This window comes from Anser brachyrhynchus (assembly GCF_964034855.1).
Source record: "Anser brachyrhynchus genome assembly, chromosome: 1".
Classification (NCBI taxonomy): Eukaryota; Metazoa; Chordata; class Aves; order Anseriformes; family Anatidae; genus Anser; species Anser brachyrhynchus.
The window spans coordinates 211,306,211-211,334,088 of record NC_137694.1 but is presented as its reverse complement, the minus strand read 5'-3'; the positions used below and the strand labels follow the sequence as shown (position 1 = coordinate 211,334,088).

Below are 27,878 nucleotides of genomic sequence, written 5' to 3'. Positions count from 1 at the left end.
TAACTTACTCTGTTTATTTTCAGAATGATCGCGCTCTCTCTAATGCAGCTGACCAGAAGCTGCTGATTTTTGTCTGGATGCTGGTTTCTGTCTGGGTGACTGTCTTAAAGGCAGCAGTAGTGCAATGCGTTCTTATTCCCCGAAACTGCAGCTGTTTCCAGTGTCACGTAGAGACTCATTAGCGAAGTGATGCTGCACAGTCGCACATTCCTGGACTAAAAGCATATTAAGGTTTAGCAAAGAGTAAACTGCAATTTGCAGGGAATGCTCTAATTCTTTTTCTCTTTAGAAGCCTTGAGCGTGCTGTATTTTGACTGTATTTTTCACATTTGATAGGAGAATCGGTACAGTAAAATAAACCTGTATTAATGCATGCCGTTGTGACAGACAATTTTTTTGGGACTCTTTTAGCAGAGCACAAAGGGAGCGATAAGATGGAGGCCTGCACTGCAATTTCAGAGAAACTGCTGCTGGAAGGAAATTATCAGCTGCTTCAAACCTTTCTGCAGAAGGGAAAGTAACAATGACTACAATAATGCTGCTTATCTGATAAGAGCTGTTTAAATAGGATGTTTGTCTTAATAAACGGTCTAATTTGCAGGACTCCAGTTACCGTGATTTTATTCTCGTAGAAATAACGCTGTGTGTTCGGACTCGCAGGGCTCCTGTTGCGGTTGATTTCCGAGGCAAGTTCTGTGGACAAGCGTGCTGAGCAGTGCTGGGCTCTTAGATTTGAGTTTGGAGCTGGCAGGTGGATACCAGAGGACTAGTTGGCCTTGGTGAAAGTGCACAGAATTGCTGAGAGCCCATCATTAAAGGTTAAACAGCTCGTGTTCTTATGTGGATTTTCCCTTCAAGCTCTTTAGTTTCTCAATACTTGTTATGTTTTTAAAAGCCGTAGAGAGGAAAGGTCTGAAAATCTGTTTTCTAAGTTGTTATTTTCAACTGATCTAGTCAGGATTCTGCCTTTATACGTAGGCATGCAGTAAACGGCTCTTAAAAACATCCTAATATAAGCACATTGAGGGAAAGCCAAACTTCAAATAAGAAAGGAGTGGTTAAATGCTTGGACTCGGTCGTGTTTCAGCAGTTCTACTTTGCAACTTACTGTCAAGTTAATATCAAGTTGTTATTAAGTTAATAATGCCGAAGTAGGTTGCCAGTTGATTTCTTTGCTATGAAATTAAATCAGGTTGACTGTACTCAAGTTACCGTTTTCAGATTAAGGGGCTGGAAGGAGGGCGGCAGCGGGGAGAAGTAACCCTTGTGCTGCTGGGCCTGCGGGCCTGGCCCTGTGAAACTTCGGGGGGTTCTTCTGGCTGCTACAGACAGAGCCATCCTTTGAATGATTTCACAGTGAAACCAGTGACTTCTGAGGCGTTTTATTACCTAGTGATGTTCTGATTAAGAAAATGGGCAGTATGATATGAAATCACAGAATCGGAGAAGGGATTGGAAGGGGCCCTAAAGCCCACCCGGTGCCCCCAGCCCCATCCAGCCTGGCCTTGGGCAACACAAAGCTGACAGTAATTGCATTAAGTCCAGCTGCTGGATTTCAAGAAATGGCTGGAGACAGGTGATTGTGGTCAAATGGATGTGGTTTTAGAAGGCTTTCGATGGACTGGCAATGGCCCCACTCATCCTGGGGAAGAGAAGGCCCTGGGGAGAGCTGCCAGCGGCCTGCCAGGGCCTGCAGGGGGGGCAGGGAAGCTGGGGAGGGACTCTTTGTCAGGGCTGGGGGGACAGGACGAGGGGCACCGGCTGGAGCCTGGCAGGGGGGAGGCTCAGGGGAGGCGTTGGGAAGAAATTCTTCCCTCTGAGGGCGCTGAGGCCCTGGCCCAGGCTGCCCAGAGGAGCTGGGGGTGCCCCAGCCCTGGCAGTGCCCAAGGCCAGGCTGCGGGGGGCTGGGGGGACGTGTCTGTGCCCATGGGATGATCTTTAAGGTCCCTTCCAACCCAAACCATTCTGTGATTCTGTGACCCAGAGGTGTTTTCTGTCAGTGATCTTGAGGTAGTGTCACTGTTGCTCTTTGCTAATGACACACAGAGCTTGGGCAGCTGGAGCCTGGTCAGCTCTCATGCTGAGAGGAGCCCACCGAGGGCAGGTATATTCAGTCGTAGAGGAGCTTCTCATTGCCTGGTGCCTTGGGCCTGATGCTTTTTGGTTTGATTTAAACCGTATTCAAGCAAGAAAATAAAGCAGACATGAAGCAAAGCTGCTGGAGGGAAGAGCTGCAAGCCACGCTTACAGAATGGGGGTGAGATGGAGGAAGGGGAGAGCTGCATTATGAGTAGCAGTGCTGGAAGGGATTAAAAGGTCAGTGGTGGGCAATGCAGGATTGGGTAAACACTAGGGTTGATGCTCTAGCAAAAATGAAGGAAAAAAAAAAAGACATGCATTTCCTTCAAATTTTTGAGCAAGAAAATACTTAGAAGAGAACAAACGCGTGTTTGGTACTTGTGACTTTCATGCAGGAAGACTGGGTATGATTTCCATTTCAGCATCTTGAAATAGCTCTTGGATGAGTTGTAGAGGAACAGAAGAAACACAAAAATAATCTGAGGATCAGAGAAAACACTGCGCACAGGAGCTTACAGCTAAGTCTGTTTAGCTTTTCAGAGAGAGCACTTGACTGCAGTAACATCACCGAGAGAAAATGCCAGGCGCTGAGTGTGTCCTCCTGCATCTGAGGAAGGCGTACCTAAAATCACTGTTTTGAAAGGGAAATCAGGCGGTTCAGATGGGAAGTGAGGCACGGTTTTATTAGGGAGGTGGGCTGCTCGTTGTAATGAATAATCGAAGGAAAATGTGCAACTTGTGTCTCTACAAATTTCCATATTTGACAGCTTTTAAAAAAAAAATTGGTACCTAGAGGTTATGTTCTTGTCAAGTACATTAGGTTCAGTTTGTGGGTTACTGGGAGATATTTCATGGTATTTGGTAGGTGGGAGATGAATTTCAGTGAAGCTGCGATCTCTTTGGGCCTTTAAATTGATGCATCTGCAAACACATCTTTTCTGGGCAGAAAGAATTGTAGGAAGGCACCAGGCACTGTTAAACTGTGGCCGTATTACAGAGAGGTCGTGTTAGGAGGCGATGCGGTTCGCTAATTGAAGCATTAGTTTTTACCTACTGGGCCAACCTTTGCATTAAAATTACCATCTCATTCTAGTTAAAACATCTCCGTACAGGATGGCACCCAGTAAGGGCGGTCTTGGGCTCACGGCTCAAATTAACGGGGAACTGAAGACAAGCCCTAAAATGCTGCAGAGCACATCGTAACTATTGGAGTAGAATTGCGCTGCTGAGAGTTCAGGGTAAAAGTATTGCATTTATTTATAACGGGGAATCTCTAAGAGCTGTAAAATACGTGTGGGGGCCTGGGTTGTTTTGAACTTGCTGATGCTCACAGGGCTATGGGTGGCGACTGGTGATCTGAATTCAGGATCAGGCTTTTTTGAAATGCAGCCACCTGCAAAATTGCTGCTTCCAAACCAGCTGTAAACTTTCTTCTTCCCCAAAGTGATCTCATCCTTGGTGTTTACCTCTGGCTGTCGCGCCTTTGGAAAATAAGCTAGACAAACTCGTAGCGATGGAGTCTGAAGTGCGTGTTAGCACCAGCTAAAGTGATGCAACAAGAAAACTGGAAAGCACGTGAGCAGCAAGACAAAGACTCTCTTTAAATCTGCTGGCTCCAGGCAATGTATTACAGTATCTGGGTGTTTCCAGATGATTTGTTCTGGTCATTGAACCCAAGCTCCACCAAGGTACTGGTAGGGACCCCGTTCAGAGCAGTTTTCAGAAAATGTAACGCGTGCATTGATCAGTCTTTGCATGCGAAACCTTTTTCTGCCAGTTCTGCCTTGCAATCAAAGTTGCTGATTTGAGAGATATTTGAAGTGATCTTAGAATCCTTTAGATGTATTGTCAAGGAATTCAGTGCTGAATAAATTATAGGAAAGATGAGAGCCCAGCAAGCATTTTGATAACATAAGAATGCTTAATGGTTTTAACCTGTTTTCTGAACAGAGGGACAAGTTTGATCAAAGAAAAATAATTTGTTTCAGTGGCTTCTTGATGCCAAAATTATCAAGAACTGAAAATAAGCAGCTCAGGTAAGAGAGCCAGGGCTTTGGGAAGAGCCTACCTACTAGAAGAGTCGGGGTGGGAGGCTGTGAAGGTACAAGTTGGCAGATCTGCCTTGTGTTTCTGTATTTACCCGTAGGGATCTGCTGTAGAAGACGTCTGGCAGGCTAGTGGAGCTTGGATAGTTACTTTTCATTTTGCTTTGTTTTTTTTTTTTTAATCCAGTAAAGAGATCATTCAGGCATTGGTTTCAAAGGCCTTTGTGGCGCTGTAAAGAAGAGCTGAGCTCCTCGAAAGCTGGTCTGCTTCGCTCTCTGGGGAAAAACAGAGCTGAGGAGGTGGAAAGCTGATCATCACGGGTAGGTGGCTGTGTGTGAGTAGCCTTGGAATAAGCACAAGTGCAAATTGTTGTCTTCTTCCTTCCCAACCCTTCCCATCTCCTGCAAGTAATGTTTCCTGCAATTCCTGCCCACGATCGCTCCTCAGGTAGGGATTTAGGAGCTTGTTTCCACACTTGATTCTCACTCAGGGGAAGAAATGCTGAATTTCCCAACATTTCAGTGTTGCCTGGAGCAGTAGCAAGTAGATATGGCGGTCTGGTGCCGATGGAGCTTGCAGGGAGGAAAGGTGAGGCCGGAAACGAGCAGGGGAGCATACAGACGTGGTGGTGCTCAGAGCTATTTCCCCAGAGGCATTTTGGCTGTGTACTTTTTGCACGGGGAGCTGAGACAAATATTTCTTGGGGCATAAACATAAGATGAAGTGGGAAGCTGAAATGCAAAGGGCACGTTTGGTTGCAGCAGCATGAAGGTGGAGCTGGGAGAACAGAGCTGTGGCGTACGGCGCTACCCGGACCTGGGCGCACGGGGGGAAGCTGATAAAGGCTGTGCTGGCACCAGATTAACTGGGCTCTACAGATGTTTGGAAGCAGATTACTGGGCAGCAGCACACACTGCTGCTTCGTCTGTAGCTGAGCACTATGGCATGCAAGGAGCGAGTCACCCCTGCTGTAAAGGGCTGTGCAAAATCCCTTCCTTGGAAGGCAGGTCCTGTTTCGAGGGCAGGATTGGGCTGCTTCAAAAGCAGGAGTGTGCTAAATTGATTCTTCTGGAATGGGTCCCGGTTTTACAAGCGGAGGAACTGAGGTCTGGAGAGAGTAGTTAAGTATTTGTCAGAAAAATATTTGCTCACCAATATCATGTGATGCCTAGGGCGTGTGTTTTCAGAGAATCTTTGCATCTTCGCAGCACGTCGTATATTCAATACAAAGCTCTGCGTTGACCGTAGATGCAATTGTCAGGTCTCAGCATCTGAATTGCAGATTTGGCCTCAAGTGTCCAGAAAAACGAGGATTACACATTTTAGTTAATCAACTAGAAAGAGCGCTAAGGCGAGCGTTGCAAAGGCTCTGTGGCAGAAGCTAGGAAAGACCAGTTCCTCGGGGCAGTGTTCATCCTAACGCGTAACAGCAAGACCATACTTGCTGCTCCTGCAGTTCCTTGTCAGCTGAACTGTGTGCCATCCAGTTTCTCCAGCAGCCAGGGCAACAGCCTTTCAGCCAACGATTTTATTCACTCTTAAGGGTATTTTGGTCCTTGGACTGATTAAAATAGGTGTCTTAGTTCTTTTTAAAGTGACTGAAATACCATTTCTAAAATATCATGTCGTGCCAGTTCTGGAATTTCTCTTTGAGTTGTTTGGCTTTGCAATCACAAGTGTTTATTCATGTTGAGCTTTATCTAATGAACTGGAAATAAGAAAAATCAGAAGTTATAATATAGAACTCTGTTGATCCTTAGGACTTTAAATAGGAATTACAGACCTCTGGCAGAAATAGTCAGTGTGAGGTTGGTACGACTTGTGTGAAGTGTTGGAAGGGACTCGCGCTCTTTGCTGTTTCTTGCTATTTTAATTTATTTAATGCAGGAGGCTGTCAAGTTTGGACCCATCCTGAGTTCTGGGTACTAAAGAACAAAGTGATGGGGGAACGCAAGGACCCTGCCTCTTGAGCTTGTGGGGAGGGAGCAGGATGCCTGCTGCCAGCGTATGTAAAGGGCCTGAGTGGCAGAAGAAGATGACGAACTATTCTGTGTTTAATTGTGCAAATTAACGTGTAAAAGCTACAGTTTTCATAGGTCTGTGATCTGGCCATATTAGAGCTGATTTTTGTTAACGTAGTTAAAAACATGTCTTCAACTTTGTTTAGCTTTGCCTAACCTTTCGGCCATGTCCTCCAGCCAATTTTTGGGTACAAAAGGTCTGAACCTTCTTCGTGTCAGAAGAAGCAAACCAGCTACAGTTGCTCAGAGCTGAAGCCCGGCGAAATACATCTCGAGTCAGACACCAAAAGCAGAAAAATGCCTTGGACAATTAAAATGCATTCAGGTTGCAGTGTTGCTGATGCCAAGCAATGGGAAGTGGGAGGCAACCTTTGCTCAAGTTGTCCGTAGCAGCTCCACTTAGGGATACACAAATTTGTGGACGTTTGTGAGCAATGCTCCTGTGCTTTTAATGCGTTGAAAGACGCACGTTCACTTTCTTTAGTCGGAGAAACTTGGGTACAAAAGTACTGTACTTGATGGAAATGTCATTCTTTGAAGTTAAATTCTGCTGTTCTGCTTGCCGAAGCATGTAAGAGAGTTAGAAACCTAGGAAGACGTTCCGGCGTTTCCTAGCATGGTTTTTTTTGTTGCAGCCTCTGTATGACATTGCCCTTGACAGGCATCACAAAACGTTAAGAGATGCTGCACTGGCTAATCTAACGTTGCTAGCTGTAATGGGATTTCATTTAGCTCAGTCAAAATATCACAGCTGTGTGCGAGAGGAACAGTTTTATGGGAGTGTTTCAGATAGCATCTACCTTTTCCTTAACAAGTTTTTGAACTTAACTGTTTGTGTACGCACAAGTCCAAGCACGTGCTACCTCTTGGGATGGCCGTAGGCTTCTCTTCGTGCTTTTTCTACCTATCTGTCTGTCTGTCTATTTATCTATCTATTGTATTATGTTAAACAGGGATCAAAAAGGGATTAAACATGAAAAAGATCTTTTTGCTTCTTAGAAAGGTAGGGCTTCTCCCTGTGTTGAAATTTGTAAGAGGTGTGTAAGATCTGGGGAGAAGTTTCCCAAGTGAAATCCTGCTCTCTGTTTTGAAGAACACTTGGTATTGAGTAGGACAGCGCGCGAAGGAAAACAGAAATAAATAGTGGAAAATACCACGCCACGAGGCAAGAATTAAGATTGCTTACGTTTTGTGGTTTGGAAATATTCTTTTGTAGTACGAGAATAGCAATGCGTCTGTGATCAAAGAAGCGAGAAAAATTCGTGGCTGTTGGAAGAAATGGGGCTCAGGCCCCCAACCAGGTTCCAGTTCATCTCCTGTCTCCAGATAAGCTTGGGTAGCAAAGGTGGGCCAACTGCCCTTCATCTGCCTCTCTTCGCTGTCCATCATTAGTGATCCTACAACCGTGTAGGTCACAGACAATGGGTATGTGTAACACGGTCTCGTGTTGCCGAGGTTATTTTAGTTGGTTGAGGTAATCTTTTAAAATACACCCAAAAGCATCTGCGTAGGAATAAATGCAAATTTATTCCTCAATACCCATACAGACGTTTTTTCCTGAAGGAAGCATCGAAGAAGAAAGATGACTTAAACCTACTTCACCGTGATTTGTGGAAGAACTAGGAAAAACAATGCGCAAACAGTAATTACTTGTGACCACTCGCTCCGAGCGTCAGTTTTAATTTTAATCTTTTATAAGCCACTTGATGGTTGGATATCACAAAGAAACATAACCCTCTTGGAAGAAATCTAAGAGAATCCTGCTATTGAGTTAATTGGATACAATTTGAGTGTGTTTTTTATAAAGATTAAGTGATCTTTTGAACTATTTCAGGCTATACTTGAGAAACACACACCTGTGTCTGGCTTGCAGAGGATTTTCCTCATTAATTAAGAGCACTTTCCTTGTGTTATTACTTAATTGGGTGTCACAGGGAACCTGATGAGACAATGAAGCGGTCTTAATTGCATACAAACTAAATGCATGGTACTTCACGTACTGGAGTGTTACACGACATGACCCACAGCTAGTTATCATCTAATAGTGATAGTAATTGCTCAGGAAAAAAAAAATAAAAAAATAGCCTGTTTGGTTCAGGATATTGTCAATTAAACACTTTTCTTTCCTGTCGACAACTTTTCCCGTTTGTCAGACTTATATAAGAAGCTTTCCAAGTTAGGTGACGTGCAGTTCTGAAACGTCTAAACAATCTCGACTGCTGCCTTGAGTTTCGAAAGGGACGTGTGTGTCCCCGTGGTTCCAGGCTGGTAACTCTGAAGGTAGAATATTATCTTCAGCTTTCAAAACCTTTGCCCAGGGAGGCGGTGGAGTCACCGTCCGTGGGGGTGTTCAAGGCAAGGTTGGACGTGGTGCTTGGGGACATGGTTTGGTGGGGGACATTGGTGGCAGGGGGGTGGTTGGACCAGATGATCTTGGAGGGCTTTCCCAACCTTAATGATTCTGGGATATTTTTTTAATGCAGGACTTGATTTTTGTGTGTGTTTGTAGATAATTGCCAGGCAGGGCTGTAGTGGAAGGCGTCTGCCCTCGTGGCGTGGAGGGAGCGATGCTTTAGCCCAAGGATCCATTTATCCCCTCCACCTTTCAGCTGCTGCGGCCACGTGGTTCTTGTCACCCCGTCTAAACCACAGCAATCCATTTTTATTCTCTTTCGCTGGAAAAAAAAATCAATAAGGTTCTCTTACTTGTCTGGGATTCATGTACCTTCACTGCTCTGCTTCTTCAGCCGCTTCCAGCTTTTTATCTTTCGGGAGGGTGGAAACGAGAGTAAAAGACAGAACAACTCTTCCCCGTTTCATGTCTCTCCCTGATCAGCTTTCCCGAGCAGCAGGTAGGTGTGTAAATGACATGCATTATGGATGTAGCTGCTGTAGCCCGCAGAGCTCTGAATATCCAAGTGGAGTTAACCACTTTTAGGCTGCCCTAGACAGAAGAGCCACCGATGGTATTGGAAAAAACCAAAACCTTCACTTTTTGAGCGCTCATTAAGCCTTAGAAACCGGATTCTTCCCTTTTCCTCACCTGATTTCTCCTCTCTCCTTGAACACCAGGTCTACCCGAAAGCCTTGGAGAGACCTGGGCTAACCCCATGTGTGTTGGCTGCTTCCCAGTAGTTTACCAGCTCTGCTTGGGAAGGTAGTCCTGAACAAAACTATTTAAAACTTAGCAGGGAGGAGCTGAGGAGCTTTCAAACCCTTCCATTGTGGAAAAACGTCTTGTTCAATGGGGTATTTCACATGAAAGGAGAATAAAAAGAAAAGAGGCTAAAAAGGTTTTTCTGTCTTGGAAACGAACTCTTTGTCTGCTGAGGTTATTTTTTAGATTTAAGATGAAGGGAGGCTTCATCAAGACAAGGTAAAGACAAAATCAGGGACCTGGACGTGGCCTGTGTATGACACAGAAGATGACTTTCTTGCATGGCTTTGAACAAGAGCTGGAGCTTGCCTGGATGGTTGTTTCTCTCGCGCTGAAATGGAGTGATTGATATTTCCATTGCAAGGCTCTTTTTTAGGCTGCTGAGATAAAACCTTTGAATGGAACAGTTGTACAGAAGAAAAGTCTTAAGTAGCTCTGGGTTCTGGCTTTGGTGCCACTTCAAAAAAAGAAAATAATTGGTGAGAATTGAAGAACAAATTGTGTTTTGTAGTGAAGTCCTTGAGAGCATTACAGAGTACGTACAACCGACGGTAAGAAGTGGCAATGAAACTGTTTTCCGTCTTCTTCATCTTGCTACTTTGGATTTCGGTAATTCCAACAATCAACACTGAAGGAGTTTGATAGGGAGGAACTGAATAATTTTTTTCGTCGTTTGTTGTTTTCACACGTTGCTTAGGTTTTCCTTTTGTAGTTTTGCGTACAGACATGGTCTGTGTGATTGCCTTCTTGGTGGAGAAGGGTGATGGAGTTGGATTTTAACGTTTACTGTCCTATCTTAAGTGTGTGCCTATTATATTTTGCCTTCCTTACATTGGTTTCCCTCTATAATTATTTGGGTTATGAGGCTATTGAGTATCTGACACACTTAGGCCATAGGTGCGCTCCCTTTTACTTGCCCAATACACGACGGTGTCATCCCGGGGGACAAAGCAGGAGGTCTGGTTGTGCTGGGCTGCCTCCTCCCTTCCATCCCCTATGGCCTTTCCCAGCGATTCACACATTTCCGTGGGGCTCCCCACGGCTGTGTCCCTCTTCCCGTGCCCCTTTGAGGGCTGCAGGCAGGGCAGAGTTATTCCTTTCCCTGGTGAAAGGCATCAGAGATGAAAAATGATTGCGCGAATGCTTCTCTAATAACCTTGTCAGGGAGATTTGCCTGCTTCTATTTTTAGGATTATTGCATTTTACATGAGAAAGGGCTGCAGTAGCCATAATACGTTTTAAATATTGGATTTCTCTTAAAATTCCCCATTTATTTGGCAAAGGGGATCTTGGAGTCTCACCTGCCTGGGGAGGAAGTGATTATTTTTGCCTGTCCTTCTTTACCGGCTTTTTCAGACGTGTTCCGTGTATCGGAGCTTGCTGTTTTGTCCCCTTCATCCGTCCTTCAGACTCAGAGGTACCTTCATCTGTGTCTCTGGATGGGGCTTTGTCTTGCTCTTCATTTAAAAAACGATGTTTTTTCCTAAAAAACCATCTGTGCCCGTAGATCGTACCTGGGCATAAATGCAGTGCCTGCGGCTTGACGAAGCAGGTGTGTTCTGACCTGTAGGCATTTCCTTAGGCGACTGCTGCTGAGCCTTCAGTCTTGGTTCGTGCTTAAAAGCTGAAATTTGTTGTGCTGTGTCCTTGAAAACAACCTGTGCCAGGAGGAGACACCTGGGTGCGGGTGCACAGCCTCGTTTTGTTGCATCCCGGAGCTTTCCCAGTTCACCAAGGAGCCGCCGAGGTACAATCACACCGTAAAGGTTTTTCCTGGGAAAGTTGCCAGGAGTTGTCACCTGAAAAGCTGACAGTGCACCTATTTAGTGGTGAGATAGATTAAATTGAGTAAAAATTGATTTTTATCGCTGATTTTAATCGTAATTAAGTTGAGGATTGCAGAGTGCTGGTGTAAAACACTGGGTTTAAAACTTCTTTTTTTTTTTAAATTTGTAGTCTGTTTTCCTAAAAGTTTGTGCTCCCTGGTTGGTGTAGCCTTTCAAATATTAGACATAAATTGCCCTTCCATTGCAATCTGAACTGCTTTATTTCGGCTATTGCTTCTACTACAGTTACTTAAACAATAAAATAAATAATTTGAGATTTTTTGCGCTGTGGAAGAAGCAGAGGGTACGTTTCAGCGACGATGCGTGCAAGTCACTGATGTCGGACTTCCCTCGGGAGCTGGAATTGGGTTTGATTCGCGGAGGAATTCAGGTGACGGAGCTGCCTTCCATGCAGGGGATTCCTGAGGAACACGACAGAGCTCTCCTGAAGCAAGCTGCTACCTTAGCAGCATGTAGTGACTTGACAGAGACGTTTCAGGTAGGAGATGTTTTAGGTTTTCAAAGTGCTCGTGGGGTAATATTTTCGGAAGATACCCTGTTGCGGTTCCGTACAACTTCCTCGGAAACCCGTGGGGTGATTTGGTCGTGCCCCCGTGCTGTGAGCAGGAGTTTTCCTGTTTTGTTTTTTTTTTTTTACCAGGTGTTCCCAAACGCCCCCCGCTCGCTGCTTCACCCACTGCAGCTTTGCTTGTGCAAGAAGATCCCGTAAGCGGGGAGAGCCAGCACCTGCACGCCCCGAACTGCTCGGGGTCCTCGGGTCCTGCAGGCCAAGCCTTTTTCGCCCTCATCGCTGGGCAGATGGTATCGTCACTGCTTTTGTGGGTTTTGGACTGCTTCGGGAAACGCAGGGTACATGAAAGCGCCAGCCTGCCTCAGCTTGTTTGGTGCAGAAGATAAACATCAAGCTCGCTCAAATGAAAGTTATTTTCTTCTTTTTCTCCTCAGAGGTGTAAGCGCTCTCTTTGCACTTGGGCTTCGCGCAGTAATTCTATATTTTTTGCGTCCTTGAACGTTTCCGTGCCCGTTTTAAGGTTTTTACACCAGGCCGTGAGCGGAGAGCTGAGCAGGACGGCGGTAGGATCGAGGTCAGGAATGCAAGGCTGCTGAAGAAAAGCTCCAGGCCTTGTTAGAAGGTATTTTTCTCAGCAATCACAACAACCACGGAAGGCAAGATAGTCAGGTGCCGTTTCGCCTTATTGACACCAGCGATTCCTGCGAGTATAAGCCGCCGAGCAGAAAGCAATTTCAGCATCTGTTTGAGATGCAGCGTGCGGCTCTGTTTGGCATGTGATTCATCCAGCCATCAAAACCCGGGCTGGGGATTTGTCTGGGCTGATGGCTCGTTTCCTCCTGACATTCCTCCGCACAGAGACGTGGTTGTTCCAGGAGATCCGTGAATGCGGCGCCGCTTCCGAGTTCCTGGGGGGTTTTTAGGGTCCGGTTCTCTCATTTACACCAGGGCGGAGAAGGATTGGAATCGTAACGCTGGAAGCTTTCGTAGTCTGCGTACGCGTCCTGAAGAAGAATTAATTTTACGGGTTTTGTGGAAATTAAGGTCAGAGAGGAATATTAGATCATCGGGGCTAATTACGAGTTAATTAGATGACACAAATTCTGAGTAGCAAACCAAATACATGCCTTCGGTCCTTACGGGCTAAACTGCGTCTGAAATAAATGATGGGAGAGGAGGGGGTCAGGCCCCAGGACTGCTGTGACAGCTGAAGATGCACTTGGGCACAGCTCGTGCTGCAGAGGAAGAGGGGGAAGGATTCCTTCCTTCCTTCCTTCCTTCCTTCCTTCCTGGACTCAGTCGGATTTTCGGACTGATCCTGAGCGTGCTGGGCACAAGGCTCTGGGGGTGCCCAAGGTCACCCCACAGCTCTGTCGTCTTTGTGGGTGCCTTTTAAGGACCTGCAGAGTTGCAGTTAGATGGTCCTCAGCTTCTTCCTGGCCAGGCTAAGCAAGCCCAGCTCCCTCAACCTCTTTTCATGCCCTGAGCATCCTGATGGGTTTTCTTCAGTCCGTTTAATGTCCTGGCAGCACGGGGGTGGCCCCCCTTGCTGCTGCTGCCTCACCAACCCCACGTCAGGGGTGATAACGACTGGTTTTAAACCCATCTAGACACTTATCTCTGATTGTGCTGATTGCCTTCATACGTAAGTTGCAAATTTTTTTTAGAGACGTGATGGGTGTCTCATAAAAAAAATAGTGATGCAGAATAGACTGACTTAGATTTACAGGTCTCCAGATCAGGAGGGACGGACATAGTTGTGGTTTTAACTGGAAATAGGGCTGAAAACATGGAAAATGGGAATGGAATAAGTTTATTGTTATTATTATTTTAATATTTAATATTCAAGTAAAGACACAATGCTTTGTCACTCCTAATAAACTTTCCCTTGTCACTCCTAAGGAACTTTCTCAGCATCTACCTGCTTTCCCTCTCCTTTTTAAGGAAGTCCCAGGAAAAGAGAGTGAGCTGCTTCTGGCAGATGGGAAACGAGCGGAGACTTCCCCGGAGCTGCGTTTCGGACGGGAGAACCGCAGGAGAGGCGCGCTGGCCTGCCCTGGCCAGCCGGGGTGGAGTGGCAGGGGCCGATGCTAGATAAGTACGGGTGGGAAGCCGGATAAGGTCTGGAGCTGGCAGCCAGAGCAGGGTTGAGAAAGAAGGGGAGGAAATGAGAGCGATTCCGAAATGAGTAAGGAGCCGTGCGGGGGCCTCTCTTTCCAGGGAGCAGGCAGACAGCTGCCGATGCTTTATGCCAAGCCAAACTTAATGGCATAAGGGAGGAAGCGCTGGTGCTGCAGGATGGAGAGGGGAGGGGAGAAAGGTGCAAGCTTTCGCCCTTCTCCTCCCTCCTGCGTCCTCCTAGGGAGGGTGGCAGTGTTTAAGATCCATTAAATCACGACAGGTCCTTCTGATGTACACTTGGAAAGCTCTTCTGTCTTGGCTCTGCCTTTTATCTCTTGAGTCTTCAGATGCTTACTTTTTTTTTTTCTGCTCGTGAACTTTATAAAACTCCAGAAAGCCGTTCAGCCCAATTTAATGTGTAAGGAAAGAAAAAAGCATGGTTTGGTTTCAGCCTCAGTCAGGCAACAGTTAGAAAAGTATAATTAGTCTTGTAATTGGAGTGTGTCTTAGACAATTAGTTTCCGTAAATGTGTGTAATTTAGCCCAAAGTAAAGGGTCAGGAGGAACTTAGTGGGAAAGAGGCTAAGGAATAACGTGCGTTATTTCTAGGTCTTAATGCCTGACAGAGCTGGAGGGGAGCGTGTCCACCTTTTCTACACGAACCAAAATTAAACCTCCAGAAACCCGTAGGTGAGTCAAGGTTTCTGCTCTGACCGTCTCCCAGTATTTCGAGAACAGACTTAACAAACCCAGGGGGATGCTACGTGCAACAGCGGTGATTTACCAAATCCCCCGTCAAGAAAAAAGCAAGAAGAAATGCCAGTGTGCGAGGGAAGGGAGAGCTGCTCCGTGGGAATCCGTTCAGCTTTTAAGGAAACTTCTGAGAAACGGGAGTATTTACGGAGCTGGGCTGTGCTGGTTGGGATCGGGGCTGATCCCAAACAGGCGATGTGCACTTCGTGCCAAAAAAGGATGGAGCGTCGGGCCCGCACGGTTACATAATGGCAGTCTGGATGTTTTTCTTTTCCCAATCCTTTTGTTAGGAAAGGGGGCGGCCATTCAGCCTCAGAGGTCAGTCCAGGAACGGGGTCTGCTGCTCGCAGCCATGTGTTACTCATTTGCTCGGCATTTTTGACACCGCTTATTACAATAGCGTGCAGCTGCTAGTTCCCAGTCGCCTGTTTTGGGGTAGGACTGAATGGTAAGAGAGAAATGTCAAAACCTCTTCCTGGAATCGTACCACACCACTTGCACGTGTAGCGGGGGGGAGCAGGGAACGCGTTCCCAGGATATAAAAGATCCCGCATAATTACGGTTCGCCTTTCTAGTTGTAGAAAAAAAACAACCTTACTGCGCTGGAGTCCGAAAGAATTGATCAGTGGTGCTCGGGATCGGCTGCACCTGGCTTTTACCATAATTCTCAGCCCATTATTTACGGTTCCCAGTCTGCACTGTGCGTGACCCAAGTCCTGTCTCCACAGATGTTGGGGCCGGTGAAATATTTCGTGCAAGTTCTCCAGCAGCCTGCAAGGAGACCCCGCAGCGCAAGCGTACGGCGTGGCAGCGGCCAGCGTGCTGCTGCAGCACGTGCGAGCTTGGAACGAGTGGCTTCTTATTTATTGCGTTTTGCTTTAATAACAGTAGCGGGCGAACGGTGTGATTAACAGCGAGAGTCCAAAAGCAGCAGGCTAACAAAACAGCGTGGCTTTAAAGCGAAGCCTCAGCTCCTCATGGTTGGGAAGCCTGGGCACCAGCTAGATGGTAGCTGCTGACCCCGCTGTTATTTGCGACCTGCCTTCAACCACCGTGTTTTAAGAAACCGTTTGATACTTAAATAAAGCCAACAACTAGTAATTAATGAAGCGTGCCGAGTTTAGGTTTAGTATAATCCAATCATGTAAAAATAGACAAACATTTTCTGCAGAAAATGTCATCAATTCCTCTTGTTTTAATTCTTCCTGCCAGCAAGTGCTCGAGGTGTTTCTTCTTTTTCCATTGCAAATAATAATAATAATAAAAAAGCCATAACCTTTTCTATCACGTATCTGGTATTTTATAGAGCAATCACAAAGGGTAGTAAATTGAGTAAAACATCCTCTCCTTGGCAGGATTTCCCTTCTGACTAAATTCAATATGAACAAAGAGGACAAGGGCAAATAACTTCACTTATTCAGGTCATTTTTCATAAGAATCATAAAAGTTAGATAGAAAAGGCCTATTAGATTATCTCGCCTCTCTTCCATCTTGCCAGCTGCGGGTTGTTCTCTGCAGTAACCTTGTGAAATTTCACTTGTCCAAATGGAAGAAAGATAATTCGCCGGCTGATTATTATTATTTTTTTTTTTGAGTGGAAGAGGATGGATGGTTTTCTATCTGGCTAAGCAAATATTTTTGACACTTCTCGCAGGGCTCATTTTTAACTCCTACAGCTGTCTTCCCTTCAGTAGCTTTGTGCTCCTTTTCTCGAGCACAGCGATCTTATCACGAAGCGTGTTTCCTACACTTTGGCCCACGTTTTTATTTCCACCCCGTTATTCTAGTTGTTCAAGTATTGGAATAACCCTCAGGCTATCTGTAACAATTTCACCCCATTGTGTTTATGCCCTTCAAGTGCTTGCCAGGATTAGTGTACGAACAACAGCAGATTGTTCTTCCTGCATAATGGGAAATGTTTATAGTGCTCTTCAGATTAAAATAATTTAAAATCCTCTTAAAGATATATATTTCCCCCTAGGAGAGTTACCAGTAAAGTACGTACGAGTGCTTCAAAACAAGAGCAGCAACAATCTTCCACCCCCAAAAAACAATAAGATAAATGAAGCCCGTTAACCAATGGTAAAAGAATTTGAATAACTTGATAGAAACTTATAAGTTAGGTAAATATGAAGCTCGTGCTGTGCAGCTTTCAGTCACAAGCACGTTGAATTCAATTCGTACGTTTTAATTGCTCTGCAGCTAACCAGCTCCTCAGTGCTCGCCTGCGAAGGTAGGAGTGGGGTGGTCTTGACATTTTGTTGCTCTAAATTACCGATGTTTCTGTAGCATCAACGTGTCCAACGCAATACTAAAATGAATACGAGTTTGGAAAGGATTCACGTATGGGAAGTGAACCCGCTTTTCTGCCAGGTAAAATGGACTGAGGACGGACCCAGTCATTTCGCCAAGGGTCCCCGTGTCGTGGTCCTGTAGAGGTCCTGGTGAAATGAAGGATCCCATCTTTCCATCCACATCTGACTGTGACTGTTCAGGGAACAGGGCCGTGCCTCGTGTTGCTGGGAAATAGAGAATCTCGGTGGTTTGATGCAGTGAAGTTGTTTGGCACAATTTCGGGGCGTACACCGTGCGGCGCGATCCTATGCCAGCAGGTCCGGGGGCCACACACGCGGATCGTAATCCCTTCGGCATCTCAGCTGTAAATGGGTAGGGGGTGAATTTTGGAGGGAGGAAGAGGGGAAGGAAGGTGTCCGGCTTGGTCCGAGGGGAAATTAGGTGCTTGGTCTTAAAGTCCGGGCCTGTCCCCTTCTGGCACCCTGTGTTTGGGCCTCTCCTGCGTTACTCTGCATCTTTGGTTAATGGTAGGAAAATCAGGCAAGTCTGTAATTTATGGACATGAGATGTACTGGGTGCGACAGGGAGAACAACTGAAAATTGGGATACGATGAATTTTTATGAAATCAGGTTAGTTGTGTGTCTTAATGGAGCTGACCTGCTGCTATAACGAAGGGAAACAAACCTGTAGCACACGACGTTGCTTGTCTGATGATGTATTTTGATGGTACACGTATGTGGCCGTATTTTGGTCTAACGGCGGTACACCCCGACCTTACAAACACAAAGTTTGATGCCTCCCAACACATACAGCAGCCCTTCCCCTGTCTCCAAACCTGGTGTCCCTGAAGCAGGGGGTCTCTGTGCTGGGGAGTTTCTGCCCTTCGAGATGGATTAGGGACTGCCACGGTCCGTGCCAGCAGGCAGTGGCTTTATTTAAGTGCTCCTTTTCTGGGAGGGCGGTTTAATTGTGGGGTGGAATAAAGCTGCGACGTCCTTTCTCTCCACCCTACATAAAGTACACGTATGTAAGGGTTACCTTGTACAGGCTTGCGATAAATTAATGTTGTTTGCAAAAATGCTGTAATTACACAGCTCTCCTGCCAGTTTGGCACGGGAAGACAAGTACAGTCTGAAGCGGAATGCTTTCCCCGTGAAAAGTCTTTCTGGGCTATTTTTCTTTAGCTTTAACGTATTAATCTGATTGGCAAACCTCTTTAAACCCTGAATCGCGTGGCTTGCAGCACGCAGCGCTTACCTATATGGGAGTTATCTTTTTTTTTTTTTTTTTTCGCATAGGCAGGAGAAAAGCGAGCTGTGTGCCACCGAGAGCTGCCGGGTCGTCCTCGTCGGGGGACTGGCAGGCTGCAGTGACCTGGAAGGCGCCCAGCTGGTGCGGCGCCGCTGCTAGCGCTGCCTTGCTGCACGTTTCAGCTCAATTCCTGCTCCCCGTGGCAGCTGCTTAATTCTCCTGCCAAAGAGAGTTTCAGGGAAAAAAAAAAAACAAAAACAAAAACCAAAAACTAACTGCAAAGGAAGGGATTGTTTAGAATGTCGGGTCTAAACATAGATGGTGATGGCGATCGCTGGTTCCATTTTTAGCCCAGCTCTGTAAAGAAATGAGGCTCGTGCAGCAGCGGCACCTGCTAGACCGCCGGCTCCTCGCGGGTTTTGGGTGCGTTGGTCAACTTCAGCTCCGTTTGGATTAAAAAATATCTTCTGCTCCAGGTTTTGGCATTTAGTGGCTGGTGACATTTGAATTAGCGCTCCCCTTCAGGGGAAGGGCAGCCGTTCGAGTCCAGCAGTGGTCTCTGGCGGCGAGGAGACGTGGAGGAGAGAGGGCTGCTGCAAGCAGGGGCTGAGAAGCGGAGCAGAAAGTGGCTGCAGGGAGGTGGAAGGAGCCGGAGCTGCCGTGATATGACTCCAAGGGTAAGAACGAAAATGATGGGAGAGCAGGACCCCGTTGTCCCACCGCTCGGAGGGCAGCCTGTCCTGTGGCACACAGGGTGGGAGCCGCCAGCAGGAGCCCAGCTCTGTTCCTGCAGAACATTTGTGGGGTTGTGGCTCCTTAGGGAGCTCTTCTGGCCACGCTGCTTGGAGCCAAGGTCCCAAAGCGATGGTGAAAGCCCCCGGGAGGCAGCGCTGGGGGATGCCTGGTGGTGTAGGTCAGTCCTCCCATCGCCCAAAGCCACCTGGACTCCTAAACAAGCCTGGTTTGGGGTAGGATTAGCCCCGCTGGCTCTGCAAGTTGTGTGATGCCAGCGAGAGAGCAAGCATTCGAGGAAAGGAGCGTCAGCACCTTTACCTAAACCCAGGTGGTGGTGGAGTCCTGCGGGGACTGCTCGAGTCCTCCTGGTTCCTCTTCAGCTCCTTCCTGCTCCGTTCCTCGCCATCCAGCCCGTGAACTTCTCCTGCTAAGCCCTGCCTTGCGAAGACCACGTTCTCCTCCTTCCACCACCAGAGCTGCTTTGCAGGCAGGCGCGCTGGTTCCTCCAGCTGCAAGAAAGCCAAAAAAAAATTGTGTATTTAGAAATAATTTCCAATCTGGAGAGTCAGGGTGCAGCACTAGTTCTGCAGAGGGCTTTGTCTGCGTTCTGGTGGATGCATAGGAACATTTTGAGGGATTCTTAAGACTTTCATAACAGGGCAGTAAACTGCTACAGCTGCAAAGAATTCTTTAAGATGCCCTCTCACAGTCTGCTGGGAGCTCTCAGCAGCGAGAAGTGAACTGGTGACCTGGATAAAGAAAATGAAGGAAGCGAGATTAGTCTGCTCTACAGGGAGCGCCATCATGGGATTTATTTTGATTCTTGTGAAAGTGCCATTCTGAAAGACTTATACGGCGAAATTCTCCGTTTTATAGTCGGGGAGAAAAAAAGCATCCTTTTGGTAGATATTTTTCATCCCTGGGTGGGGAAACTGTAAGTGCTTGGGGGGAGGCAACCTGAGTTCATGCACTTTAGTTAGCAGCTGTACTGCCAGTCTGTGTGATCTCCGGCGATAGAACCTGTCCTGGGAAATGTCTGAAATCCAGAATCATGAAATATTTAGCGGACAGTTCACCGCTAATGGGCTCCAGGTTTGCAGCAGTAGCACAGGATCAGCAAACCGAAGGCTCTGTGTACTGGTGCCAAGTTGCCTGAGACTACTGATTTTTATTTTATTTTATTTTTTATTTTTTTCTAATTTCAGTTTTTATCAAAAGCAGAATCTGAGTGCAGCAAGGCAGGGTTTCATCAGCTAAAACCAGCAAAACCTTATTTTGTTTTCCCAGGTTGCAGGAGACCTTGGATATGGTACACAGAACGTATGCAGAAGCAAGTTATTTTTTTCAGCAGTAGATAAATTGATGTGAGAAAAAATACACAGTATTGATTTTTCTTTTCCTGTGGCTTTTGAGAGGTTGTTAATGCAGCAAGTACACAGGAGCACTCATATGTCTGTCTGCACAGTAATCTCTAATAAATTGACTTTTTTAAAAACCATTTTTAGTCTGTATTTTCAGTGACTTGATTTGTGGAGTAGATGATATCTCCTGGCACGTAATTACTCATTTTGGGGTTGTGTAAAAGGTTGGAGGATAAATTTTGATGCATTATCTGTAGCTCTGAACATCTCTCCTATTACTCATACAAGTTTTTCCTCTCTGCTCTTCCCTAGTGGAGTTGAGTAGCGAGGTTTTGGGGATCATTTTTTTTTCGTTGGTTGGAAACCCTTTATAGTACAGATACTTTTCAGGGCTAATTCTTGCATGTGACATGACTATAAGGGCAACGATTTATATCCAAGGAGGCTAAATATTTCTTAGTCTTAGGGTCACTAACTGTGTAAGCAGGTTAGTGACCGTAACATGCTGCAACCTTTTGGTTCTTGCTTTCTTTTGGGAAAGAAATGAAAATGTGCAGCAGGAAACATGGCAGTAATCATATTAATGGTGAAGTGTAAACAGTTTGATCACCTTTAACAATTTGATACCCAAGGAGCCGCCAGTCCGGCGGTGTTAATGACCTGAGGATGCCGAGAAAGGCAGTGGGTAGATGCAGATATTCAGGCACATGAGATGTTTGTCCGTGGTTCGGCCACTGCGTCTGTTGGATATCCACGGGAAGCACTTCTGGGACCGATGGACAGGTAGGCAGATAGTGCTGCGTATGAATAAGCAACATTCGGGGACGCTCGCTGTGTGTGCTCTTCGTTTTTGCTGTTCTGAGCTTGAAGTCAAAATCTGGAGGCATTAGTATTTCCTTCCCGTCACCCAGCGCAGGGCTGCATTCTGCCCAGTTTCTTAGGATCTGCACATCCTTAGCTAGGATTTGCTGTCCCAAGCCACTGATGTTTTTCTTCTTCCAGCGTTACGTTCTCTCCATGTCTCCCTGTTTTCGATTCTGTGCTCTTCCCGTGGTGGTGCTCAAGGTCCTGCAAAATCACCGATCTCCACCTGGAAGCCTGTCCGTAAGGGAGACCTGTAGCCTTGAGAACCTTCAAAGTCTTACAGCTTGAATTTTTAGGAATACGTAGCGTTGCCTGGGGTTAGAACTGAGCTCGGACCAGCTGAAGACAGACTGATCTGTTAGCTGCACAACAAGGATCCCCCCAGAAAAGAAGAGGGATAAATGCCAGTGCTTTTGTCACTGGCAAAGCACGTGGAATCCGTCTCCTTTTCCTTCATGACATAACGCTATCGTTGAAACTTCAAGTGATGCTGTTAAGTCTACCTTGTCTCTTTCCCTTTTGTGTTCTTGCATCAAGAAGGAACCAAAGGCTCAGCGTGGGATGCTTTAGCATCTTCAGGTCACAGGCACCCCTTGACAGAAAGTGTTCGAAGAGCAAGACAACAAAGGTTTCAAGAACCTAAGCCACTTACTGCAGAGAAAGAAGGAAAACCGGTTGCTTTCCCAAACCTGTGCCGCTCTGGGACTTCTGCTCTCCAGGCCGCAAGCAGACCTTTTGCCAGGTTAAATCTGGCGTTATTGCATGGGATCATTTTTCTCCCACTAGCCGAGGGACAGGCAATCTGGCTGCGAGTGCCACTTGCACACAGCAATAAAAGTCTGCGGGCTCCGACGGAGACCTTTTCTTATTGCCGGCGCAGAAGAGGAGTAAGACGAAATACTTGTCATGTGTCTGGACTATTTTAGTGATGGACAGGCCTTCAGAGTAGCCATCAATCAAACCCGGTAGGCTTTATCCTCACGCCTCTCTCTAGCTTTGCATTTCTCAATGAATATATTCAGGATTCCAGCTGATTCTACCAAAATGTCCGTTTCGTTAATTCACAAATTAACGTTATTGGTACCGGATGGGAGAGTGGGCATTTTTCTCTCCTCTCTCACTTCTTGTAATCTTGGAACCAGGAGACTGAGTTTCAGGGCCTTGCAACTTACCTTCCTTACACGGTCCATTACGCTCTTTACATTTTTATAAGGAGATGCCTTTTTTCTCTTTTTTTTGGACTCAGACGTGTTTGTCGTGGGGCTGCTGTGAGCAGAGTTCAGTGAGGACGGAGCTTCTGTCACATACGTTTTGCCCCAGTGCTTGTACTGGGATCTTGGGCCCTGCTTTGAAGTGCTGCCTGAGGACGACTCCAGCAATGTTATGCAGGAATGTTATTTTACACCTGTGTATTTATACAGCACCACCCAGCGCAGACGGGGCTGTTCGTTCACACCTTGTTATTAATACTGATCTGAGAAATACATTAGAATTGATACAAAGTCCTGTAGTTAAAAACGGAGCGTGCTTGACGTCTGGAAATGGCTCTGATCTGTTTGTCCTTTTCCAAGAACCCATGAGGATGCGTTTTTATGGCTTCTGATACTTTTGAACGAACTTTTCTGGAGGCCCTTTCATGCTTTAACAGGCAAATGCCCGGCCTGTATGCCTTCTGTTTTCCTGCAGTTGTCCTGTACAATCCTTCACCTCTCTCTCCAAGCTGTTCTCACTCCAGTGTATGTTCATCTGCGTTAAGGAGCACCACTTTTTGTCGTCTTTCCCTGTTTTTGAAAATCTCGATGCCCTGGATGCAGTACTCAGCAGCAGAGTGTGAAGGACATGAGGTTGAGCTTTCGGTATGGTTTTTTTTTCCCCCAGGACTCAGCTTTGGTAGACTAGTAATCCACCAGAGTGGTGGCAGTTCTGTGCATTACTTTCCCCCACCTGGTTTCTGCTTGGTGTTCAGCAGTAAGATGTGCTTTGTATTTGTCTGAACTGCACCCAAAACCAGGCTGCGGAAGGTCCCACGGGGCCAGAATAGCAAAGGTTGATGCAAAGAAGCCAAGCACCCTTTCTGTCCTGACCAAAGGGACTGCTTGGAGCATCTGTTGTGAGACGTAAAATAAAATTACAGACTTCTAATTCTTGTGACTTCGTGGCATTTCTTTTTTATTTTTTTTTTCCTGAAACGCTGATTTTTATTTTTCACTTTTTATGTACTGTTTAGAAGGTAATGGCTTCCATGGGAGGGCCGTGTACGTTTGTGTGGTAGGCTTTTTATTGCGGCAGGCTTTTAGTAGGTCAAGCAAGCACACATAGGGGGCTCTTAAAGTGGACTGTGAAATCATTTTGCTTAGCTTTGTTTTATCACTGCTTTGACAAATCTTTTTCTCCCCTTAGATTGCGGCTTCCTAAGCAGTGCCAGCAAAACAGCAGCGCGTTGCCAGCACTGCTAACTTCAAATACAGCACGGAGTATATTTAATTTAGGTGGTGTTTGTGCAGAAGTGCTTGCTTCTTGCCGTAGCTCTTGTTGACGGTACCTTGATCAGGCTGGTATGGGGATGAGCAGCTCTGTGTGTCGTTTCCTTAGAGGCAGTAAGGTTTTCTATGCAGTCTCCGCCAGCATCCTACACTGAGGTGGGTGGAAAACTGGTTGCAGAGGTCAGTGGTTTGGTGTAACCTGAGGTTGGGTGTGTGTGGCCTCCCTGAGGGCTGATTGTAGGACCCATAAATTTTAATGTCTTTCTCAAGAGCTTGGTGGATGGGATGGGGTGGGATGGGATGGGATGGGGTGGGATGGGATGGGATGGGATGGGGTGGGATGGGATGGGATGCAGCTCTAGTGAAACAGTGGATGGAACTTAGCTGGGAGCAGGGCTTGTTGTTCTCAAGGGCAGGACCCCTTCCTGGGTGCGGAGTCATAAAATCCCAGAATAATTCCGGTTGGAAAAGCCCTCCAAGACCACCTGGTCCAACCACCCCCCTACCACCACTGTCCCCCACCAAACCATGTCCCCAAGCACCACGTCCAACCTTGCCTTGAACACCCCCAGGGACGGGGACTCCACCACCTCCCTGGGCAACCCGTCCCAATGCCTGACCGCTCTTGCTGAGAAGAAATGTCTCCTCATTTCCAACCCGAACCTCCCCTGGCACAACTTGAGGCCGTTCCCTCTGGTCCTATCACTGGTTACCTGTGAGCAGAGGCCGACCCCCAGCTCCCCACCCCTTCCTTTCAGGCAGTCGCAGAGAGCAATAAGGCCTGCCCTGAGCCTCCTCTTCTCCAGCCCAAACCCCCCCAGGTCCCTCAGCCGCTCCTCCCAGGACTTGTGTCCCAGGCCCTTCCCCAGCTTCGGAGCCCTTCTCTGGACACGCTCCAGGGCCTTGATGTCCTTCTGGTAGCGAGGGGCCCAAAGCTGAACCCGGCACTCGAGGTGCGGCCTCACCAGAGCAGAGCCCAGGGGGACGAGCACCTCCCTGGCCCTGCTGGCCGCACTACTCCTGGCACGAGCCCGATGCCGTTGGCCTTCTTGGCCACCTGGGCACACTGCTGGCTCCTGTTCAGACGTCTTTCCCCGTGATTGGAACAATCCCACCAAGAGGCTCCCTGACACAACGAGGGCAGTGAGGTGCTGAGGTGAGACCAGCAGGAGCCTGCAGGTGGCTGCGAGCTGGAGCGCATGCTATTAGAGCTGGGTATGCCCCATCTGGAGAAGGTGCAGGGGGATCCTTGCTTCTGTCATTCCTGCCATCACCTGGAGGGCTTACAGGTTACAAGGGGAGATGGTGCGTGCTGCTCGGAGGTGTGCAGTGATAAGATAAGGGGTGGCAGACACAAGCTGGATATGGGTTGTGCAATGGGGTGGGGGGAACCATCCACAATCCCTGAACTGTTGCCTGAAGAAACATGGGAATCCCCGTCAGAAAGGTTTCCAAGAACAGGTTTCAGAAGCACATCTGCCAGGAACAGCTCCAGTATTGTTCTTGCCTTGAAGCAGGGAGCGAGACGACGGCTTTTTCCCATTCTGCTTTTACCATAATGGGCTTGTGGGAGTTCCGTGAAGAAAGTCTCATCTCTGCTTCTTCTAAAACAAACAAAAAACCTGAACCAAAATAAACCAAACCCCAATACAACCCATCAAACATCCCCAAAATGCTCTGCACATCTGTGTCTGTGTTATTGGTACTTCCAGAACTGGTCGCCCTCTTCCAGTGTGTTGGGCTCTTCGTGAAGACGTGCTCCGGCGCGTTGCAGGTCTGCTGGACGCGCAAGCCTTGGATCCAACTTGGAAATCACGAGGGAAGGATTCGTTACGGATTCTTGCTTCACAGTGAAATACAAACAGCCCTTTTTCACTCCCTCAAGAAACATTCAAGTCTATTCGGAGGAATAAAAGTGCAGCGCAACATTTAGTCATAAATTGAAGATTTCCAACACCGTGTTGACTTAGAGCATATGTTAGGGAAACATGTCTCTGCTTTGCAGACAGTTTTTGTGCTTATGCTGTGGCAAGCACATTTAAAACAAGCATGGAGAGTGTGCTGCCGGGAACAATCCAGCGGTGATGGTAGGGTCATTTAGATGACTTAATAGGTCTCTCCTTTTTTTTTTTTTTTAAGCTATCTGTATTAAATCAATGATTCATATAAATTATGCCGAAGGGAGTTAATTGTTATTATACGGTATAAGAAGCTGCCAAACTGAGGGCAAAACTCGCAGTGTAGCGCATGAAATAAAATGGAGTTATGATTTCTGGAAGCCTGAAATGGCCGAACCTTTACCCCTACCTACGGCAGGAGCTGAAAATGCTGCCACGCAATGGGAATGAAGGAATTTTTGGACGCCAAGGTTGGGAGGTCCTGGCACGTTTGGAGGTTTTGGCACGTTTGGAGGTTCTCCAAAACATGCAACAAAAAATGAACGTGAAATACAGCTTTCTCCCTGACCTGGGTACGTCTCCGTTGCCCAGATCTGTGGAGGAATTTAGGAATTTAACTTCGTTGGTTCAGTGGGAGTTGAGCTTCTGAATATCTTTGAGGGATTAGGCGTCTATGTAATGTGGTTTGTTTCTTATCTCTACAAGAGGGGCACTGCTAACGTTCTCTCTTGCAGAAATGTTATAACGAAAATCACTTCAGATGTTTTTTGTGGTCAGATCTGGTGAAGATGAGGCTCCGTGGGTATCTTAATGAGGTAGCTACGGGCAGGGTAATGGGCTTGGCTCAGAATATTGTCTGTAGGCACGCTTTCAGGGCTGTTTGGAGATGAACTGTAGCTTCTCTGAGACACAGCACATCACGGGGGGTTGAACAGACACCCAGGGAGCGTATGAGATGGCATTGCTGAAGGTGGTGAAACTCGGCACTCTTAGTTACTAAATAATTCATAATGGATAATTTCTGGCCCGCTCAGCGACCTGGCTGATTGCAAGAAATGCAACGTGGGGGTACGGACTCGAGTGCTCTTCGACTTGGTCTTTGCTGTGAGCGGCTGGTAGAGGACCAGTAAATGATTCAAGTCCTTTGCAAAAGCTGTTACAGGGCTGGAAGAAAGCTTTTTGTTTTTCTCTTACATTATCAAGTATTTTAAAGGTTGGACGTGGTGCTTAGGGGCATGGTTTAGTGGTGACATTGGTGGTAGGGGGACGGTTGGACCAGATGATCCTGGAGGGCTTTTCCAACCCTAATGATTCTGGGATTCTAGGATTTTTTTTTATCCTTCTGCAGTACTCAGGGAGGTGAAACACTTGCATGTGTTCGGGGGATTCTTGTAATCTGTTCAAGAACTGGTGGATATTGCTCTAAATTTGGGCTCGCTTCGTCACTGGCACTGCTGCTGTAAAACTCTGTGTGGCAAAGGGAATCAAGCGGAGAAAAATTAGGTCTGTGGTGACAGCTGTGGCTAATGACTTCCCGAGGAAGGAGAGATTGGGGCTGCTTTAAACAAGTGCTTAATAGTCCCTAGTGAAAGAAATGTTGACTTAACTAGCTTTTAATTGCTTTTAAGCTTATTTAAAAATGAGTTTGTTATTGAAAAGTAATCAGTCCTTGAAAATTTGTGGCGATCTTTGGGAACACCTTTATGGAAAAGCAGTTACCCACCTTAACGTTATTTTTATGGCTACCTAATCTGTTTGCCTGGCTCAATAAATTACTTGATTAAATGTAGTTCAGCGCGGGGATGCTGCTCTGGTGTAAGTCAACGTGTGCGTGCTTTGGGCATGGTGTAAGACAAAAGATCTGATAAATGGTCGATTGTTGCTTACGGAAACTTTATGGGTAAGTAAAAAATCACTTTGTGAATCACTTTTTCGACCAGAATTCCTTCTCCCAAGACATGGAGCGTGGCAGGATTGGGTGTAGGTTCTCGAGACAAAATCATTTGGTCAAGGCATAGCTTGTACTGGCAAAACAATGATTTCCTCAATGCGCCTTAGCTGGGTTTTCAAATGGAAATAACTGCAGGGAGAAGTTTCTTTGTCAATACGACAATCTGCAAATTGATTTTGCTGTCAGGACAGCTGAGAAAAGATCACACATCTCTGCTTTATGTGGTTGTATTAGCAGAACATCAAGAAGAGATCAAGGTCTACTTTTAACGGGTAATTCTGTTGTGGAGTTTGACTTAGAAGCCGTTAGGTGGCTTTACAGGACAGGACAAAGGGTGGATAAAACCACCAGTGAGACCTGCGTCAATTGTTTCATCTCTGTCCCTAAACAGAGTGTTCCACTTGACAAATAAATGTCTTCTTTTTGCAAAGCACGTCTTTTGTTGCTGGAAATGTCTGTCTGTCCCCAGGAGACCGCTGGGGGACTTCATCCAGCACCCTTAGG

At 46.7% G+C, this 27,878-nt stretch overlaps 2 protein-coding genes across 9 annotated transcripts in view; one reads left to right on the top strand and one right to left on the bottom strand.

Moving 5' to 3' along the window:
• Positions 1-24,190, bottom strand: part of MRPL48 (mitochondrial ribosomal protein L48) — a 125,465-nt gene extending 101,275 nt beyond the window's left edge. The window contains exon 1 of the mRNA XM_080559683.1: positions 24,083-24,190. Coding sequence (XP_080415809.1) covers positions 24,083-24,175 — 93 coding nt within the window. The 5' untranslated portion in view covers positions 24,176-24,190. The remainder of the gene's footprint in view (positions 1-24,082) is intronic.
• Positions 1-27,878, top strand: part of FAM168A (family with sequence similarity 168 member A) — a 179,533-nt gene that overhangs the window by 15,939 nt on the left and 135,716 nt on the right. For 2 of the 8 annotated variants that reach the window (XM_080559743.1, XM_080559737.1), the window contains exon 2: positions 18,559-18,759. The exons of 4 other annotated variants lie outside the window; for them this stretch is intronic. The gene's annotated coding sequence lies outside the window, so the exon portion shown is untranslated. Of the gene's footprint in view, positions 1-4,311; positions 4,446-18,558; positions 18,760-27,878 lie in introns of all 8 variants that reach the window. 2 more of the 8 variants (XM_080559741.1, XM_080559747.1) reach the window with 1 other exon arrangement.